Source organism: Lacerta agilis, chromosome 9 (genome assembly GCF_009819535.1).
Source record: "Lacerta agilis isolate rLacAgi1 chromosome 9, rLacAgi1.pri, whole genome shotgun sequence".
Taxonomy (NCBI): Eukaryota; Metazoa; Chordata; class Lepidosauria; order Squamata; family Lacertidae; genus Lacerta; species Lacerta agilis.
In genome coordinates this window covers 54,045,964-54,067,246 of record NC_046320.1, presented here as the reverse complement: position 1 = coordinate 54,067,246, position 21,283 = coordinate 54,045,964, and the positions used below count along the sequence as shown (strand labels likewise).

The 21,283-nt window shown below is 41.0% G+C and overlaps 1 protein-coding gene across 5 annotated transcripts in view; it reads right to left on the bottom strand.

Moving 5' to 3' along the window:
• PPP3CA (protein phosphatase 3 catalytic subunit alpha) overlaps positions 1-21,283 on the bottom strand; it is a 180,444-nt gene that overhangs the window by 6,668 nt on the left and 152,493 nt on the right. For 2 of the 5 annotated variants that reach the window (XM_033160409.1, XM_033160413.1), the window contains exons 9-13: positions 20,936-21,061; positions 17,199-17,273; positions 10,959-10,985; positions 6,083-6,167; positions 3,063-3,160 (exon numbers count right to left, since the gene is read on the bottom strand). In XM_033160409.1, coding sequence (XP_033016300.1) covers positions 3,063-3,160; positions 6,083-6,167; positions 10,959-10,985; positions 17,199-17,273; positions 20,936-21,061 — 411 coding nt within the window. The remainder of the gene's footprint in view (positions 1-3,062; positions 3,161-6,082; positions 6,168-10,958; positions 10,986-17,198; positions 17,274-20,935; positions 21,062-21,283) is intronic. The other 3 variants (XM_033160411.1, XM_033160414.1, XM_033160410.1) reach the window with 2 other exon arrangements.

Sequence of the window (21,283 nt, the reverse complement as noted above, 5' to 3'; positions counted from 1 at the left end):
CATTTGAAAGTTGCTGGTACTATAGCATAGATTTCAAACCACCATGGCCTTTTAAATAGGGCTTAAGAAGCATTTGCGAACAGAAATGAACAAAGAAGTTAATATTAGAAATGCATTGTTACATTATAGCTTGAATGTCTTTTTGACAGCCAGATGCACCTAAATCACCATTGACATTAAGTATGGCAGCAAGGAAGCCTATCTGCCCATAGAGAAACATACTGGCCTGGGTCTGGTTTAGAATGTTGCATTTTTTTTGTAGTTGCAAAGATTAATATGGACTGAGATCAGTGGAATCTCATCAAGTGTCATCTTGCATCAAGGACAAGTTCCCCCATGGAATCTATAGCCCTCGGGTGCAGCAAATAAGATAACTCAATAACCAAAATAAATATGCATAATAAATAAGAAAGAGGAAAGAGACAATAAAACTTAAGATGAGAAAAAGGATCCAAACCAGCACAATACACTAAAATAATGGTCACTAAGAATGTACACATTTCACACAATATATTGCTCATATTTTCTGTTAATACATAGCACAGTCGGCAAAATGTGCTTAACAGAAACTATGTAGATTTCAGTATATTTGGTGAATGGTGCAAGGTGTTAACTAATGGGTTGTGTATAGTAATGTTTCACTAAGCTATAATACTGCAGTATGAGGGAATTTCCCAATAGCCAGGCTTTTGGACAATCTGAGACAAGCAATTGTATCAAGACAACAGCGGGTTTTTTGTTTTTTTTCCTCCAAGATGGGTGGGTGATAAAATTCTATGAATGCCAAGGGGCTAATAATATGAAGCAAATCACTTATGTGCCTCAATAATTTCATTAGTGTGACAAACACACTTTGGTCATCATATTGCAGCATTTACAAAGCAGAACGTTACCATATGTGTAACACGCAAGCCACCAAAAAGAGTTTACCACAGAATACCTGAATCTTCTAGATAAAGAGAAAAAGAGACAGAAAGGGGAAAAATACAGGAAAGAAACTCCAAGAAAGAAATGGGAAAGTTAGAGGCTGAGACTGAGTTATTGAAAAGGCGGATCTCCATGTCTCACAGTTAAAAGCTACATCATAATTATGATTGGACACTCATGGGTGCATGTTACACAATAGTAAAAACAGAAAACAGTTAATACATTAAAATATTTGACTGTGGCTCCTTACTTCAAGAGGAATATTCTACTGGCTATAGCACGGCTGCATAACTCTTACAAAATATGACTTGAAACAGTAAGTGAGAGAAAGTGCCTCAATGCCTGCATATACAGCACAACCACCATTAAAATGTTCTCCCCTTTATTCAAGTAAATTGTGAGTCTGCCATATGTGGCATTAGTTATTCACATGCCATTAGTTTATTCACTGGCCCTCAAAAACCGAATTCCTGTTACAGAATTCCAATACTGCAGTTCTCCATGAAGAAGAGAAAAGGAAGACTGCAATTTGGTAGTTATTAGCTGGCCTAAGGGAGGATTGGCATGTTGGCCAATAATTTGCAGTTTTTCACATACACAGTGTCTGCCATTTTTTGTACAGGGAGAGAGGTCATGCTCAGTAAGTTGCTTATGAATACCATACACTTAAAAGCAGACTTGCATGCCTGTGGGTACAATGGGTGGGAAAGAAAGCCTTCTCAAGCTTTGAAAGATGGGATTCTCAAGCAAAGAATCTTCTTCCCACCCTTTTTATCCGTGGCCTTTAGAAGCTGTCAACTAAGAAGTTAGACAGGGCAGATAAGTTTCACTCCAAGCCTGATCCACTGTATTTGGATTCAGGTTGCCTGGGACTCGGGAGGAGGTGGGGAAGCAGACATGTCTTGGGAGTGAAGCTCAGGTCACTTATTTGGAGCTTTAGCTACTGCCTGCCAAAGCTCTTGGCATTGTGCTCCATGGCTTGCTCCAGTACTCTGCTTGTGAGTGATGTACCAGCAGCAGGCCCCTCCTTGCAATGGTGCCTGTCTTACCTGACTTGCAGGCTAAGGTGTGAGGCCCAATGGCAGTAGAGGGAAACCTGAATAAAGCACTGGGCTCACTGCACAATGAGGAAACGAAAGCAGTTGCTGCACTGGGGGGTCCAGATGCATGAATTCAGCACAGGACCTGCCCTGCAGCTGACTTGCTCATATTTCTGCCATTTAAATCACCCGATAATGTGGTTCCTGTGAAAAACACTTTGGGAGCTGCGTTGAGGATAAGTTAAAATGGTGGATGCACTGGCAAATTCAGCCACAGGGCACTACATTTCTGTCCATGCCAGGCCCTCCCTCCACTAATAATAATAATAATAATAATAATAATAATAATAAGGGGTGGGGCAAACTGGGGAATACAAATGTCACTGGTATCACCTACTTTCTTGGGATCCCAGTTTTTGCCTGTATATGTTGTGGATGGGGACTACTTCTAAGGGAAGTGGTTTGAGAACGATGCAAGAAAGAAAACCTATTCACATGCAATGGATATGCCCCGGCTTTTGTAAAGTTAAGCTGCCAGAACCAAGATAGATATGTTTTTAAGCTATCACAATAAGCTGGTGCAAGCCTCAATTAAGTTCCTCATGCTGATGCCAAAGGCTTATGCATGGATCTCCACTAAATGTGGTTTCTGGACGGCTCAACCCATCCTAAATGAGTGGGGTCAGGGAGCAGCTTGGCTGTGTATGCGTGTGCTCCCCCCTTTTTAAAAAAACAGAAAACAAAAACAAAATCCCCAGTCATTTAGATGAGTCTTTACCTACATATGAAGCAGCAGTATCCCAGAGAAATAGCAGAGATGATTTTGCCCTTCACATGTGTAACTCTCCCCTATATATGCAGAGTCACCGCCTCCCTTTAATTATTGCCAAGTATTGCAAACAGGGGTTGCGTGCATTTATTTATTTAGTTTAGTTTTTCAGCCAAATTTTGTGAGCCAGCTTCCAGTCACTCTGTGGTCTCTCTTTCTCTCTCTCTCTCTTCTTGAAGAGACTGCATTTATATAGCAGAAAGGAATTCTGTGCTTTAGCAGCTGAATTTATGTACATCATAGCACACATTCACAAACATGCTTACCGCTTTGCAGAGTTTGTTTTCCTCCAGAGAGCACCCCACTGGGCAGCATTCCTGTTGGGGTCAACCCTTTCAGTGTCAGCACACTCTCACTCTCTTCCCTGGTAGAAACAGGATGAAGCAATGTTAATTGTAGACAGCAACTTATGCCGTCAGAAAGAAGAGAAGGGAAGAGCTAAGCGCTTCCTCATTGTATCTAGTTCCAGCTCCAGCTGAGGGACACCCTTCCCTTCCCTCTGGTAACATCTCTATTCATTTATATCCCACTTTTATTTTGTCATGGAACCTAAGGTGGAGTGCATGTGGTTCCCAGGCAGTGGCCCATCTAGGCACTGACCAGACCCAGAACCACTTTATTTTAGCAAATGTGGCCGCAGACCATACCCTCGTTACATGTTTATAATACATGAGTTGTATCCAAAGTAGCACTAAGTAGCTCAGGACCAGGCATCTCCAACCTTCGGCCCTCCAGATGTTCTGGACTACAATTCCCATCATCCCTGACCACTGGTCCTGTTAGCTAGGGATCATGGGAGTTGTAGGCCAAAACATCTGGAGGGCCACAGGTTGGGGATGCCTGCTCAGGACAGATAAAAGGAAGTACTTTTCACAACAGCACATAGTTTGGAACTGACTCTCACAGGAGGCAGTGATGGCCACCAACCTAGATGGCTTTAAAAGAGGATTAGACAACTTAATGGAGGAGAGGGCTTCCGGTGGCTACTAGCAACGATGTCTAGGCTCTGCTTCCACAGCTGCAAACAGCAATGCCTCCTGGAAACCACAGGAGGGGAGAGTGCTCTTGTGCTCCTGTTTTGATTGCTGGTTTCCTACAGGCATCCTGTTGGCCACTGTGAGAACAGGATGCTGCACTAGGTGGGACACTGGCCTGTTCCACCTGGATCTTATCATCTTCTTAAATCCTTGCATGAGCAGAACAACTTCCACTTGTGGAATAGGACATCCTTTCCCTCCATGTGCCCACTAAATCTGTTATGGCTGTTCCCTAAACCCCCGGAGCAGATGTGAGGAAGGCGCAGCAAGCACAGAGGGCAAAAAGTCATGTTGTCCATTGTGTGCGATTATTTAGTTGGATGCCACTTATGTTGTTATGTATTGGATTTTTTTTGTATTGCTGTAAGCCACTTTGGATGCAAATTTAGGCCTAAAAAGCAGGATAAGGTAAAAGGTAAAGGGACCCCTGACCATTAGGTCTAGTCGCGGATGACTCTGGGGCTGTGGTGTTCATCTCGTTTTACTGGCAGAGGGAGCCAGCATACAGCTTCTGGGTCATGTGGCTGGCATGACTAAGCCGCTTCTGACGAACCAGAGCAGTGCACAGAAACGCCATTTACCTTCCCGGCGGAGCAGTACCTATTTATCTACTTGCACTTTGATGTGCTTTTGAACTGCTAAGTGGGCAGGAGCTGGGACCAAGCAACAGGAGCTCACCCCATCACTGGGATTCGAACCACCGACCTTCTATCGGCAAGCCCTAGGCTCTGTGGTTTAACCCACATCGCCACCCGCGTCCCATTAAAAAACAGGATACATATATAATATAGGTGAAACTCGAAAAATTATAATATCGTGAAAAAGTCCATTTATGTAAGCAATTGTTTACATTAGCTACTGGAGTTTAAAATATGAGATGCAAAGCGAGATATGTCAAGCCTTTATTTGTTATAATTGTGATGATTATGGTGTACAGCTGATGAAAACTCCAAAGTTGAGATTGTTAATTTGGGGTTCTCATCAGCTGTACGCCATACCGGTAATCATCACAATTATAACAAATGAAGGCTTGACATATCTCGCTTTGCATCTCATGAGTCTATCTCATATATTAGTTTCACCTTTTAAGTTGAATTACTGAAAGAAATGAACCTTTCCACGCTATTCTAATTTTTCAAGTTTCACCTGTAAATAAAACAACTGGTCCCCTACCTCCTAATTCTAATACAGCCGTACCTAGGATCCCGAACGCCTTGCGACTTGGAATGTTTTGGCTCCTGAATGCCTCAAACCCAGAAGTGAGTGTTCCAGTTTGCGAACGTTGTTTGGAAGCCGAACGTCTGATGTGGCTTCCTATTATGTGCAGGAAGTTCCTGCAGCCAATCAGAAGCTGCCCCTTGGTTGTCAAACGTTTCCAGAAGTCGAACTAACTTCCAGAACGGATTCCATTCGACAACCAAGGTACGACTGTACTGGGGTAAGGAGTAGCAAAGGCGTGAGAAACACATATTCCTGACTGCATCATTTTAATGCAAACTTCCTCGGCAGAGGCCTACTATTAAGATTAAAATTCCAATTTATTCTTATTTAACACCTTGTTGGCACATCTTTGACAGCCATGCAGGCTTATCTTGACGAGATATCAACAACCTGATGTATTTGCATTCTAAATGAATTTGCCAGGTATGCATACTTCGCGTGAGCTCACACGGCTATATTCTGATGAGGATTATAACCATTTGAAATTTCCATTGTGTGCTGCTGCTTGGAACCCAATGATTTCATCTTCTTTGTGATTTATGACAGCATTAGATGTTTGGTGGTTTGGCATGAGCTTGGAAATCATGGTTGCTCCTGAATGGCTGCAAAGCAGTACGGAGGAAGGCCAATGTTAAGAGACCTAGGAACATTGAAATTTGCCTTATACCAATTCAGATCATTGGTCCATCTAGCAGTTTTCTCTGGACGTTGAATGTTACTTTATTTGATGTAGGTTGCGTATTTTGAAGTTATGTTTTATTATCACATTTTTTTGTATTGCATTGGATTGTTGTAAGGTGTGCATTCTTTGTTTTTTTCAGTTTGTAAACCGCCTTGGGTATTGTAAGACAGAAAGACAGTATACAAATTAAAAGTGATAATGATGATCAAGGCTACATTCTGGATGAAACAGAACCAGTTTGAGGGGATTAAAAACAAAGTTTTCAAGTGGCGAGTGCACCAACAGAGAAGCAGCATTTTAAAGCACCTTGTCATCCTTGTAATAAACAGTAGCAAAGAAGTCATACCTCAGCACAGAGAATACTCGAGCCATTTTGCCTATTGCCCGGATCTTGTTCCTTATAACTTCTTTCCGAGCTGCAGCTGTGGCACCTATAAGGGGGAAATAATAATAATAAACATGAAGAACATGAAGTAATGATAAAATTTGAGTACTTTTTTCTAATTCTATGGCAGCCTGGCTTCCCAGTTGAGAAAGATATCTCAACCCCACAGAATTTGACCGTTTAAGCCTCCCATGCCAATGTGGTTGTTTGCGACCAAAGCAGTTGCTTGTAATATCGGAAAAACCCTTTCAGCAAACCTTTATACTCCAAATATCCCAACCATTATAGGGTTAGTTGTTTCCTTCCTTCCTTCCTTCCTTCCTAAAAATGAAAATTTAACTTACTAAGCAACCCCAATTTATCCCTACTGAAATAAATGGGAAAGAGAAACTATCAAGTGCCTAATTGGGGCACATTCTATTCCTACCAAAATGTCGAAGCTAGGGTAGAAAACATCTTAGCATTTTGCCTCTATTGGAAGTTCGGTTTCTGCCACCACCACCACCCCTCCATACCTTCCTGCGTATACAAAAATCTACAACAAAACCATTACAAACCACTGCAGGGAGCCTGTGGAAGTCTAGGAGTAAATTATTTTTTTTAATCCTTGGGGCTTAATTCATCTCCAAATTGCCTTTATCTTGACCCAGGAGTTAAAATATTTTCAAAGCGCAAACTTGCAATAGTGATTTCTTATTTATAATGTTCTGGGTGAGGAATACTGAGCACCAGCTCAGACTCAGGAACCAGCAATCCTAACTGCAGAGATAAAGACACTCAAGCCTTCACCATCCGCTGCAATTTGACAGGGAGTGCCTGTGACTGCAAAGCACTGGGGGGCTGACTCAGGACCTTCTGTTGACTCCCCATTCCATGTACAGAACACCCCTCCTGACTGGCAGCTGAATCTTACACAGGTGGTAGGACAGTGTTCTCCATCACACCTGAGGACAACAGGCTAGTTTAAGGGCCTCAGGGTATACATTAAGGCCAGCAATAAGCACGCTCTGCTGCTACTGGGACCCAGAGGTCAAGAGGCACAGCAGGAACAGTCTGCAGCCGCTCTCAAAATCTGCCGCCTCAGGTTGCTGCCTCACTTTGCCTAATGCTAAGACTAACCCAGCATACTAGGGGGATTGAGATGGCTAGCAAATCTAACTCCTAACTGCCGTGTGCCTGCAGATTTTGATTTCAAGCAAATAAGGTTTCACTGCATCTTACATGCTTTATGCCATAAAGTTTACAACAGAATGGGAGAAGAAATAAGTGCATCACAAAATAAGCCTACAATTGGTTTCTAGAAGTTTTCATGTCTCAACTTCGAAACAAATGCAAAAAATTTTGTTTGGCATATCTGAGAAGCAGCAAACATAAAGAATTTTACATTTGAAGTATTTAAAATTCATGTACTTGTTATTTTAAGCGGTGGGGTTATTTTGGAGGGTTTCAGAATCTCGGTAAGAAAGGGAAATGAGGCTTTTCTCTCACTGTTGTACCAGAAAATGCAAAGTGATGCGATATCTCAGGTGTAGCAGTGAGGAGGGGAGATGATGAGTGTGTTTTAAATAAGAGTGCACCAGCTCTAAATAGGAATGGCACAAATGCAATTAAAAGTGGCTAGTAATTAAAAATGGTTAAGAGAAGCCTGACAGCGATATCACATGTATCAGATATTAATCGAACAATGATCCAATAGAATTCAATCTATTTTGTGTTCCTGTTCAACTTAACAATCAGATTTTATAGTCTTGTTTTCTTTTAATGATCTGCAGGCTGATTTGGCAGACCTTTTGGCTAAAAAGGACAGCTAAAATTCTATAAATGAATAATATCCTACAACTTTGAATTTCATAGCCATCTAGGTTTGAAAATGATAATTTGGGCCCTTAGGTATAACATAGAAACTAGCGATTTAAGTGTTGAATAATAAACAAATAAATGATTCTATGAAATAACAATAATAATTTCAAAGTAGGTAAATAATCAGTAAATATCATTTGTCAGAGATACAAAGGACAGGATTGGGAAACAGAATTTATTAGCACATGTTAATTTTTAAATGGCAGGTAAAACACAGATTCAAGGGAGCAAACTCTGTAATTGTTTAATCATAAAACTAGAATATGGGGAAATACTATATAGGAAAAGTGGAACACATTGAGTGGTACCACAAGGCAAGAAAATGATAAAGACAAGACTGTCTCTGAAAGGTATATAGTGGGGGAAAGGGAAAAACAAGAAACAAACATAAATACTTGTAGGAAAAAGGAGACAAGAAATGTTACAGAAAACTAAATCAGTTTAAGTACCGGTAAATAATGTTATATAGCCCTTAGAATTACATAATTTTGTCAGCTCAAGCAAGCTTCTTCCCTCCGTAATATATTTTAAGTTTCCAAAACAAATGTCTGCTGCTTGTATTGAACTAGAAATGCACCTAAGTTAATGCCTATTAATTTCAATGGGTCAGCTCAGAGATTGACTAATGTTGGAATTACCATTTAGAAATAGTTAACAAATTTTATGAGCGAATTCCAATTCTATATAGTCTCCACGACATTCATTCAGCATTAAAAGCCATTACACTCATTTAGTTTCAACACCATCTTCCTATGCAACATGGAACAGTGCAAACTGACAAGGAAGATGCCTGAGGCATATGCAATGGGCTCAGTTCATAAGAAAGAGCTGGACCTGATCCCTCAGGCAAGAGAAATATGACACACTGGCAACACTTTAGAAAAAAGGTTATTTGCTTATTTATTATTAAATTTGTATACAACCCTTCACCTGAAGTTCTCAGGGAGGTTTACAACATAAAGATACAAAATGAGAACACAAAATACATACTAAACAAACTAATAACCCCCCTCCCACAAATACATTTAAAAGGCCATAGAATGCTTAATCAGTCAAAGGCCTGGTTATAGAGAAACGTCTTCGCCTGCGGTCTAAAGATATCAGGGGAGCCTCCCTGGGGAGAGCATTGCACAAACATGGAGCCACTGCAGAAAAGGCCCCTTCTCCTTCATCCAGGCTTCTTGTGGAAGGGGCACACAAAGAATGGTCTCAGATGATGACTGCAGGGTCTGGGTTGGCTTATATTATGGGGAGAGGAGGTCTTTGAGGTATTGCGGTCCTAAGCCATTTAAGGCTTTATGGGTCAAAACCAGTACTGGAAATTAATTGGCAGCCAGTGCAGTTGGGCCAGTATTGGCATTATATGATCAAACCATCTTGTCCTGATGAGCACTGCATGTATAATGCACTGCAGTAATCTCACTTTGAGGTTAGATTCTATGGCACATTTTTTTTTTGAAATGTAGACACTAAATTCTGCTAGCAGACTGGCAGCTGAAATGATGGATAATATTTATATCAGTGATGGCCAAACTTAGCCCTCCAGCTGTTTTGGGACTGCAACTCCCATCATCCCTAGCTAACAGGACCAGTGGTCAGGGATGATGGGAATTGTAGTCCCAAACAGCTGGAGGGCCAAGTTTGGCCATCACTGCTATATATGCTTCTATGTTGGCAAAGCTGAGCTGAGGACTTTAAGTCCCAATGCCAAAACTCATGTTGCATTGGGATCCAACCCTGGTTCAAATACTAGTGTAGCAGCCTAATAGTCTCGTAAGATGGCACAGCTGTGTCAGATACAGGAATGTGTAATGTACTATCCAGGGTAACATTATGCAAAAACATGTACTGTCTTATTAAATTATGCAACACAGCATCTTAGAGGCCTTTTGGTCACACACAGAAAATATATCTGATTTGCCTGCAAAGATAACTCTTTAAGAGGCAAGTGACTGGGTAGCTGTGCGTCTTCTGCAGCTTAACATTTCTGGTTGTAAAGTTACACCTGCTGGTAGGAAAAACATTAAGATCAGCATTATATTTGGAGCATATAATGTCACATGCTGACCTTATATAAATGGTGCAGGGTTGCTGTTTTTTAAATATATCAATTGGCTTTAAAACTACAAACTCATTGAAGCATGACAACTGTGCTGCATTTGGACTTAAAGGTCTTCCACATTTAACCAACGATTCTAGAAACTCTTGTCAATTGAGGTACAATATTTTCATTTTTGTTGTTGATCCCTGGCAATTGATTTAAAAGTATTCTAGTTCATTCAAATGCTAGATCTTTCCAATACTGTATTTCAAGGCATTTCTGCCATGTAAATGACAACCAGCATGGAGCAGTGGTCGTAACTAAGCCCTTGTAGTGAATATTATCGACACACGGTAATGTTTACGCTAAGCGTAAAACGCCGCATTCCCATTTTCCTAAAGACCAAACTACATGGGATGACAGCAAGTCGAAGGCTGAAACTGCAGCTTTGTCCCATTCATAAATAAAATGTACAGTGCAATTTAAAGCTGTGCTCAGGCAGGAGGTGCTGATTCCACCCCCCACCCCTCCACTCCTAATATGTTCCTCCATGCAGGGAGGAGGGTCTGCTCAAATTATAGCAGTTGGTAGGGATGGGCTAGAGATCTCCATGCCATATGGCCCTTTCAATTGCCTATCCTGATTTTAATGTGAATGGGGCAAGCATGCCTTCAAAGACATAGATCTGTCATGGGCGATTACATGTAGCTTAATCCTTACCAAAGTAAATGCAGTGCATTTTCCTTTCAAGCATTTAAAGTAAATGGGCACTAGTGTTCAGTCCAGAGCTGAGACTGTGGCAGAATCAAGCACTGGCGCTGAATGGGAGGGATCAAAGGGGCCGATATGAAGAAGGAAATTCCTGAAAGTTAGCACTTGGGAAAAGTCACACAAAAGCAAATTAAATTTAAGCCTTTCTTGCCCATTTAATAATACCTTTCTTCTGCGCATAAATAGGATCTTCTTATGATATTCCAAAGGGGGGAAAAGAAACAGATCAGTGAAGATTGCAGATGTTTTTTTTAAAAAAGGGGGGGAGGCAGAGGAGGAAAGTATAAAACACGACAACATCAATGGGAAAGCAATGCTTAAGTAATTCTGAAAAATAGAAAAGAAACAAAATTAGGCAGGGAACAGCAAGAAGGTATGGAAAAAACAATGATGAGAAGAAAAGCACTCTGCAGCTCAAAGCCTTGTTAGTAACTTGTGCAATAAACTAAAATGCAGCAAGACAACCACAAGGCTGGTCTATTATTGGCCATGGTGCTTGGGGCATGCAACTTCTTTTTAAAGGGGATCAACCTTTACATGTTAACCAGGGGAGGAGGAGAGGGGCATGTATATGTATGGATTTGTACTCATCATAGCATTTCTGCCATGTAAATGACAACTAGCATGGAGCAGTGGTCAAAGTGGGGGGACTAGCACTGGGGAGGTTCATTCGAAACTCCACTGAGCCATGAAGCTCACTGGATGTCCGTGGGCATGTCACTATCTCTCAGCCTAACCTCTACCTCACAGGGCTGCTGTAAAAAATAATAATGCAGGGGTAGAGCACGCGAATGGCCTAGCAGAGGGGGATTGACTGCATGGGCCCAAGACATAATGAATGCCTTGTTGAGATGTGGGATAGACTTCCCCCAAGTAAAATAGCACTTTAGACTCTAATTATCACACATGCAACAATCCACAGGGGATTTTGATAACCATACCATCTTTCGCTCACAATGCAATCAACAAATTCTCTCAAGATGGAAAACTCACTGCTCACTTTCCAGCCAATGTGCTATGCACCAGCTCTAAATCCCTAGCAGGTCCTGTCCACTAAATACGTGCCAGGTGTTGCAGTTATATTTCACTGAAATTATACTAAGCAAGAAAAAATCAGACCAGGTTTAATCAAGAAGAAGTGTTTGTCCTGTTGATGACAGTGCAAAGGACAAATCAGGTCATCCGCTGTCAAATCGTCTATTGTAAGTGCATAATTTTAATTAGTGCCTCCTAAGGTTTTTAATCATCTAAGTCAAATTCAGTAAGCCAGGAATGCCATTAATTAGGAAAATAACACGTAAAGTGTGAACTAGTTGTACAGACTAGTTCAGGTTGCTAGGCAATAGACAAAGTTTTTTTGTTTTGTTTTTTTAAAAACAATCAGCATATTGCTTTGTTTTCCCTCCTTAAGAATATTTGATGACAAATACAAGATTAAACCAAAATAAATTTAGATACATTGCATTTATATAAGAATTTAAGTTTTTTCCCTTTCCCTTAAACCAGGCAAATCAACAAGTCAGAACAAATAATCACAGGGCATACTGTCTCAGAAAGCCTATTTTTACTGCTGCTAGACACCAGTCCCTCATCTACATATATTAATTAGAATCAGCAGAGATTCTTCTAAAATAAATGGAAGCTACAGCAAGCTATTTGTTTATGAGAGTTCCATCAAGAAAATTCTATCTAATCTTATCTATCTATCTATCTATCTATCTAATGCAGTCTCTGCTTCAGTACTTTGATGGGCTGTGATCTTAGATCTAATCCAAAACCTAGTTTCACATTATTATCATTTTTTTAAATGAAAAGTGCTTCTTTCCCCATCTATCTGTTGTCTTTTCCCACCACTTACTGCCATTGCTTCTCTATACCATTTTTATCTCTTCTCAGACCATTTGCCCTCGCTGCTATTTAACCTGTCTGTGGCAACACATGTGATTTTGTTGACAACAGCGTGCATCTGGTGTGATGTGACCATAGATGGTTATCATGTGGGATGCCCCAGGCAATCAGGTTAAAAAGCAATGAGGGTTGGGGATAAGGAAGGCAATGAAGAAGAAAAATGTCACTGAGCTGAATCAGCAGTCAGGGAGCAAAGAATGAGGAATATTATCACAAGTGTATAAGGTGGGTTCTTTTTTTTAGTAGTAATTAGTTTGGTTGTGGCAAATATACTATTTAGCAGGTATTGGAATGGGGACAATGCAGATTCTTATCAACAGTTATGACTAGGAGCCAAGCAAGACTGTTGATGAAAAAACCAATTTGGATTGTTTGAGAAATTTGTATCTCTTTGAAAGAAGAGGCATGCTTGAAGTACAGTGGTACCTCGGGTTACATACGCTTCAGGTTACAGATTCCGCTAACCCAGAAATAATGCATCAGGTTAAGCCCCTTCCGCATTAGCAAGGAGGGGGGGTTGCGGGTGCCCACGAGCCCTACACATGCTCAGGGGATGGCTGCCATCCCCTGGCCCATTGGCTGAGCCCCGGGTGCGGTCCTGCTCAGAGCAACCAATCTGGTCCCTCGGTGGGCGTGGCTTGCTGCATTTAAGCAAGTGCGTGGCCGGGGCTCAGCCTCTTGCCTTCTTCGCCCAGCTGCTCCGGTTTTCCCGCCCACCCACCCTTTAGGCAGGGCCATTTTCGACCTTGCTATGGACCTTGGTTGGTCACTGTTGAGGGGCCTGGCAGGAATTTTGCCACTTGCCAAATTGGCTATGGCCTGGTGGTTTTCGACTACCTCGTAGCAACTCGTCACAGCTTTGGTTTTGACAGTTAGGCATTGGACTATCTCTAGAAGGCAGAAGGTGGGGGGGAGGTTGGGCCATCACCTCCCCCAAAATGCTGAAGGGTATTTCGTTAAAGGTGTCCGAGGGGCGTGTGCCTGTCCGAAGCCGTGGAAGGTGAGGGCCCAAGGCACGCCCCCTATCAGTGGCCCCAGGGTGAGTTCCTAGCTGATGTGCATTGGTAGGGCTCACCTATCGGTGGTTAACCCTTCCTGAACTGCCAGTACAACGGACTGGAGTCAGATATAGTCGGTTAGGTCCAATGCCTAAGCCAATACCACTCAACATCCGTAACCAATAAAGTTGTGGCCTTTTTATGCACATTAACCTTACTTATGGTGTCTTGTGTCTTTATTTCACCACAGGAGGGGTCGGGATATCGCCACGCAAAGAACTTTGCTTCAGGATAAGAACAGAAATTGTGCTCTGGCGGCGCAGTGGCAGTGGGAAGCCCCATTAACTAAAGTGGTGCTTCAGGTTAAGAACATTTTCAGGTTAAGAATGGACCTCTGGAACGAATTAAATACTTAACCAGAGGTATCACTGTATTCAGTCCCCCCCCCTTACAGTTTTGGTTATAAAAGCTGGCATTTTGAGAATGAAACTGAACTCGAGAAGTCCTCCTAGCCTCACAGAAGGAAGGGGGAAAGCAGGAATGGTTTAACGTTACACGTGTATGCAATCATTGTTAGAAGGAATGTTCCCTCATTCCCAATTATACTGAATCCTTGCCTCCGCACAGGCAGATGGTGTAACTGACAAGCCTTGTACCCAGTCCTCTGGTTAAAGTTAGGCCAGCTTGACGTGACAAACATTAGTTTTGCAAGTTTCCAATGTCCCATTTTGGAGGCACCCGAGCTCTTGAATGTGCTGCTTGCCTCACCCTGACAGAGGAGGTATGTCTCTGAACTCCAGTTGCTAAGAATTTTGATGGAACATTTGCCTATAAATATTACCATTCTTCCAACGTTATTTCTTGTGTAAAATCTCACCAAAGTATTGGGATCACACACTCCCCCTCCTCCTTATACACAGCCAACTTCAGTTCCACTTTTAAAGCATCTCAGTTTAGTATTACATATGAACTAGGGACTGTGGTATAAAACAAACAAGGGGATATTCAATCAATCAAATTGTTAAGCAAGTTATCCTCATAACCTATGGTTTGAAGTTGGCATGTTTAGAAACTGACCGGTTTGTTTTAAAGGAGAATCTTAGTTCACAGAGACCAACGGAACAGAGCAATCCTAACCCTGTCTACTCATAAATAAATTCTGCTAAATTCAATGGGGCTTACCCCAAGGTAAGTGGAATTTAGGATTGAAGGCTAAGTCCCTAATATGTATACTTCAAATTGAATCCGCTTAGATTCTGTGACAGTAGTTTTTCAGCATGGTCACTAAAGAGAAAGAAGCTACTCTACAGTATATATTTATGACTTCAGCTTAAGCCACTGCTAAAAATAAGAACTGGAGTTCTAACAAAGAAGTTTTAGAAAACTTTTAACAAGTCTTCAAGGCAGGAACAAAATCTGTCTCATGTATCTGAGATGAAAATATAGCCTAAGTACAGCAATTAGGGAAAGCAGAAGACATTATATGAAAATTATTCCATTAAAGTACGGGTATTAACTTATTCACAATAAGGTAGAATTTAACATGATATGGTTTATAAAGCATTAGGTACACTATAAGGCCATAGAAATAATAGACAGCAATACTCTGCCTGTTCAATGATGTAAAATTACTAGCTGATACCAAGGCACTTTTGAAATAAAATGCATTATCCCCCACCATAATATATACACGTGGTATGCATAAGATAAAGGCTACCTTGCAGGTTTTCATTTCACACTTTGAAATCAGTTCTAAGACTGGTTTTATGTTTGTTGGACCTCTTTAGTGTGAAGAACCCTATGGCCTTGGCTCTACATCAGTGAGGACCCTTCAGATGTCACTGAACTACAATGCCCACCATCCCTGGCCACTGGCCATGCTGACTGGGGCTGGTGGGAGTTGGAGTCCAAAAAACATCTGGGAGGACCACCATTTTTCTATCTCTGTGTTAGATGAATGTTGTTGCCAATCACAGTAAACAGACAGTGGGAATAGGACTGAGCTTCTATATCAATACTATAAATTAACAATTAAGAACCCAGTGGCCACCCATTCTTATCTATACTTCCTCTCTGTATTTTATTTTACCTCAGTGTGTTGTAGGTTCCCTCTTGCCTCAAAAATAAAATAAATATGTAGGCAGAAACACTAGGAACTGCCCCGAGTTTATTTACTTTGATCACCTTTCAATATTTCATTAATAAGAGACATAGTGATTGAAGACACAGAAGACCCCAAATTGGCCTCTTTATGTTGGCAAAGCCACCATTCTCTCAAACAGCTGAACTGATCTATCTGTTCAAACAATGGAGTTTGGTGGGAGAGGGGAATCAGTCATTAGAACAATAAAGTCTTCCATAACTACTGAGTCATCTTGAAAGACTTATAAAGTGCTAGGCCATAAAACAATCCAGAAGCTCCAGTTAGTGCAATATGCTGAAGGTTGTTACTCTCAAGGTTGGGAATGCCATGCCGAAATGAAATCTAGCAGCTATGCATGTTAAATACACACATTCCATGGTGTCTATCTTGTCTTCCTTGGAAAAACCATGATCAAATTCTTAGTTTGCTGGGGGTAGAGTTAAATATCTAAACACAAGTTTTTCCACACCAGCTTGCCAGGAGATGTCCAGCACCACGTGGATCCCCTTCCCAGAATTCTCAGCAACCTTAAGATAAGGCAAGAAACACCTGGAGCTCTTCACACTGTTTGTTAGATGCTCCTGCCAATTTCTTACCTTCTTCATATTGTAGCACAAATGCGAAAAACCACCCCTATACCCCAGGCTCTCTGTACATGACAGAGGACTCAGGGAGGAGCAAGTTGTGATAAGCTGCTTTAGGAGACACTCACCTTTATCACAGAGGTCATTCACAGTGATCTGATAATGGTTGGGCTAAGGAGCTAAGCCAAGATTTTTGGATTGTCTAAAATTTTATTTTGCTGGGGTGTGTGGAATAGATTCATAATGATCTATTTGTTTTGGACATGGAAGAACAACGGTCTCATCAGGGACTTGTTGTTTCTGAAGCAGGGAGGACCTTAACTTCAAGTTCAGCTGCCACCCTATGGCTGGCCTCTAACGTAAGAACTTTGTAATAACTAACAAGACAAATATCCTTCTACCGGTATTATCAGGCAAAGGGAAAACCAACTTTCACATTTTGTTCATATAAATGACTGGGCCCATTCTGCACAGGCTTCTGGGCATAGAGAAGGTATTTTTTTGGAACTGTGTGCCTTTTTGATTTGAAGAGGAGCAAAAAAGAGAGAGGAGGATATATTTTTCATTATTTTCCAACAAACCATGCATAAAAGCAAACATACCGTTGTCTAGCAGCAACACTGTCTTGGGCAGCTTGGAAGAACTTAACTGTAGTCCAGAGAGTTCCTCCCATAGCCCACCCTATGACTTGCCTTGAGATTAATAAAGATGGTTTTCAGGCACAAACGTTAATTGGAACAAACCACTTCGGCAAAAGACACAAGGCGCTTACCATCAAAGCCATCTTCCTCTGTTCCGAGTTCATCATCTGAGCAAATGTTCAGCACATTGACCAGCATCTCTGTCACTGCAAAGAAAACCACATGAAAGATGTGTGAGAGATGGATATACCTGATGTGTCCGACAAGAAAGCTGCCAGTGTAGTGGAATTAATGACAGTCACAGCACAAAAGAATACTTTGCATATGCCAATAGCACCGGACTTTTGATGCTATTTGTGTGAATACACAGAGTGAGGTCCAAGATCTCATGTGGTTAATAAGGGATAATTGGTACTGTGCACTGCCAAAACTGAAGGATCACTGCACAAGTAAAGTTCCTGTTTTTAAATATACAGACTTCATCCCTCCCTTTCGGTGCCTGAACTACAAACGGAAAGCCTAGTGTCTTTTCCTCAGAAGTTTGGTTTGTTGGCTCAACGTGAACAGCTTTCTACAGTCCCCAATGAAGGTTTGTTACTCATTCCTCTCACTTTCTCTCATGTACTAGGCACAAGGCTAAGGTTATTGGGTGCTGCTAGTGACAAAAAAGAGATATTTTTTGCTAAGTACCCAGCGATGCTTAAACATGGAAAGAAAGCACTTCTGTCTAAATGAATGCTTCAAATAAATAAGCAAAACCTAGCACTAGGTGGTTGTTAATGCAAGTTGATAGCGTCTTTCTAAGGTCAGGAGACTTCTGCACCAGCACACCCTGGATTTTGCTGAAAAAGCAGTTCTGTTTAAGCTATTTTGTTGAACTTGGAGGTTAGCCTAAAATACATTTACCAAATTGTAATGTATTTGGAGCACATGGTAATGTCGGCTTTCCAAAGCTTCCCATCCTCTTAGGACTGTTTCACATACAGTGGTACCTCAGGTTACATACGCTTCAGGTTACATATGCCGCTAACCCAGAAATAACGCTTCAGGTTAAGATCTTTGCTTCAGGATAAGAACAGAAATTGTGCTCTGGCGGCGCAGCAGCAGCGGGAGGCCCCATTAGCTAAAGTGGTGCTTCAGGTTAAGAACCGTTTCAGGTTAAGAATGAACCTCCAGAACAAATTAAGTTTTAACCCAAGGTACCACTGTACTATGCAGCAACAAACTTGGCTTTGCTACCAATGGTTGTACTCAGAGTAGGCTCACTGATATTACTGACCACAAACAACTTAACGTCCATTAATTTCAATGTGTCTGCTATGAGTAAACTTCAGCTGAATACAACCCCCAGTGTACATTCAACAGGAAATTGCCATTTGTTCCATTTCCCTGATCAGTGGGTCTGCATGACACAACCATTTTCAATTATCTGCCATATTGACAAATCACATTTTTAGATGTATACCTAAAATAATACCTAAAATAAACACGTTTATAGCAAATATGCTATGACAGGCGGAATGGTAAGGGAAAACTGAATAGCTTCTCTACAAAGAAAGCATAATTAAAACAGCTGGCAGAACCAACTTTAAAAATTCTGGGGAAGGACTGGATTTTAGCTTCTAATTTTAAAAATTGGCTTATAACTGAAATATTGCAAAAAGTGGGGCTATTGGGAAAGCACTATTTAAGTTAGAGCTTGGTTGTAAAGCAAACACCCCCTTTGCAATAATTAATTCACAATAAGGACAAAAAAGAATCTTGTTGCACCTTAAGAATGGTGGACATTATGTAGATTAAATTATGAACAACATTTTTATGTAAGGGTTTTTTGTTTTGTTTTAACCACCCTGAACTATTTAGTATCAACAGCCACGTTGGCCATGTCACTGCTCACCTAACTCTAGAATGCTTATGAACAAGTTAAAAAGCACAGATACCAAATATTGATCCTTGCAGACTTCATTCTCTAGATACCTCCATTCACAGAATTGTCCATTTATTTCTACTCTTTGCTTCCTCTACATAACCCGTTCCTGATCCACAAGAGGACCACTCTTCTTATTTCATGACTGCTAAGCTTACTCAGGAATATTTGGTGAGGTACACTGTCAAAAGCTTTTTGAAAGTCCAAGTGCACAACAGTAACTGGACCACCTTTATCTATAATGGTTGTTGGCACTCTCAAAGAACTTTAATAGGCCTTGCCCTTGCAGAAGCCATGCTGGTTCTGCTTCAGCAAAGCTTGTTCTTCTATATGCTTGGTGATTTTATCTTTAGCAATACATTCTACCAGTGTTTTTTTTTCTTTCTAAAAAAATGTTTAGGGGTATGCATACCCCTGCATTCCCCTGGGAAAAAACACTACTTTCTACCATTTGGATAAGGCTTCAATATTTTGAAAGAAGCTTTCTTGCCTCTAATGACTTCTTTGACTGCTCATTAACCACACTGGCATCTTCTTGGCCCTTATGGTACTTTTCCTGTTTTGCTGTACAGACACCAGCTAAGCTTCTGATATTATGATTTTAAAAAAACACCCAACTCCCAAGCATAGCTAGAATGACACTCAAGGCACACAGGATCTAAATTCCTACCATTCCATCTAAAAGGCATTCTGTATGTCCCCCATCTTTGTGAGGGCTTTGGAAACACAAGTTGTGCTTTTTCCTTGAGTAGAAAGTAACCACAAGCCACTGTTGTGCTACTCAAAGTCATGCAAGTCAGTTTAAAATCAGTATATCAATAAAAGCCAACTAACACATTGAGATGCCCACCCAACCTCTTGAAACAGCAGAAACCAACAAAACACAATCTAGAGTTTGTGGCATACGTCCAAAATTTCCTGGACATAGGTGGCATTTGGCCCTTGCAAACAGAGTCCAGGTGGAAATCGCTGAAATGTCTGGGAAAATCTGTATGTATGGCAGCCCATGTTGGAAGTGTAGATTTGGGAGAATTTCATTAAATAGAGCTCAACACCTTTTGTGTCTGAATTTTCACTTTTTGAAATATGGCAACCCAAACCATGAATAGAGGTGGGGAAAAGTAGGAAACTGGTGCCAAAAGCTACAAAGTGAGACGGTCCAGTAGGTTTTGCTGGGAAATGAATTCCAAAGGTATGGAACCACCACAGGAACATCCTCAAACCATTCACTAATTGTTTTAATTTGTGCATATGTGAGATCTGGAGAGTGGGTCTCTTCAATCTGTGGGGTTAGGAAGTAGGACTTCCAAACCAAAAGTTCATTCTTTTAGTTTTTGAGAAAGTTTGGGATCTGATATCTTATTTTAAAAATTAAAATCATGTCTAATTTATGTATGACACCTCCTATAATTACCTGTTCCATCTCGATTTACATTAAAAGCAAAAATGACTACACTATAGCAGCTTTAAGTAAAAACAGATTCTCCCAAGGTATGCAGATTTCTTACATCTTGGACTGATGCATTGAGGGAGGTTGTATAGGAGAAGTGATGGAAGAGAGCAAGAGCCTCAATTTGAGAAACACTAACATAAAGGCCTGCTGTAAAGAGGCCAGAAAAATAACGATGCTAAACTTTTTCACCAGTCTCTGATAACTCATCCACTCAGAAAATTGAACAAATTTCAAAGGAAGTGTACACCACCACAATAAATAAAAATCACTTTTGCTGTTAAGAAAAGGTTGGGAACAAAAAGAACTTCTGCTGATCATACTGCAGTCCTCAGTGCATCATAAAGAAGGTTTTCTCCCTGATGGCACATTTCTCAGGCCTCAGAATATCTTGTGCATCAAGGTGTGGCAGGTCCCTTTTAGTGAACAGCCCATTCCCCTCATCCTAGTCCACAGAGAAACTGTTTCGTGAAAGAAAGCAAGTTACTTACCTTTCTCTCCAACAAATGGCAAAGACCATGTAAAAACATCCATGAAATTTGGAAGCCAGTAGGGATGTGGAGAACAATTGAACTGTCTGATATTCATAACGTTGTTCTCATATTTCAAAACTGCAGCTATAAAAGAAAGAAGTCATTTGTTACTATCATATGCCTGGGGCCTGATCCTCCATCGTGGATGGTAAACTTGTGACGAAAGTGAGGATCATGCTCAGAAATCTGTAACAAATGGCTGCCCATTTGTTATTGACTGGGCCACATTCAAAGTGTTGCTATTAGTATACAAACACCTCATCAGCTTGGGATCAGTTTATTTGAAGGATCACTTCATTTCATATC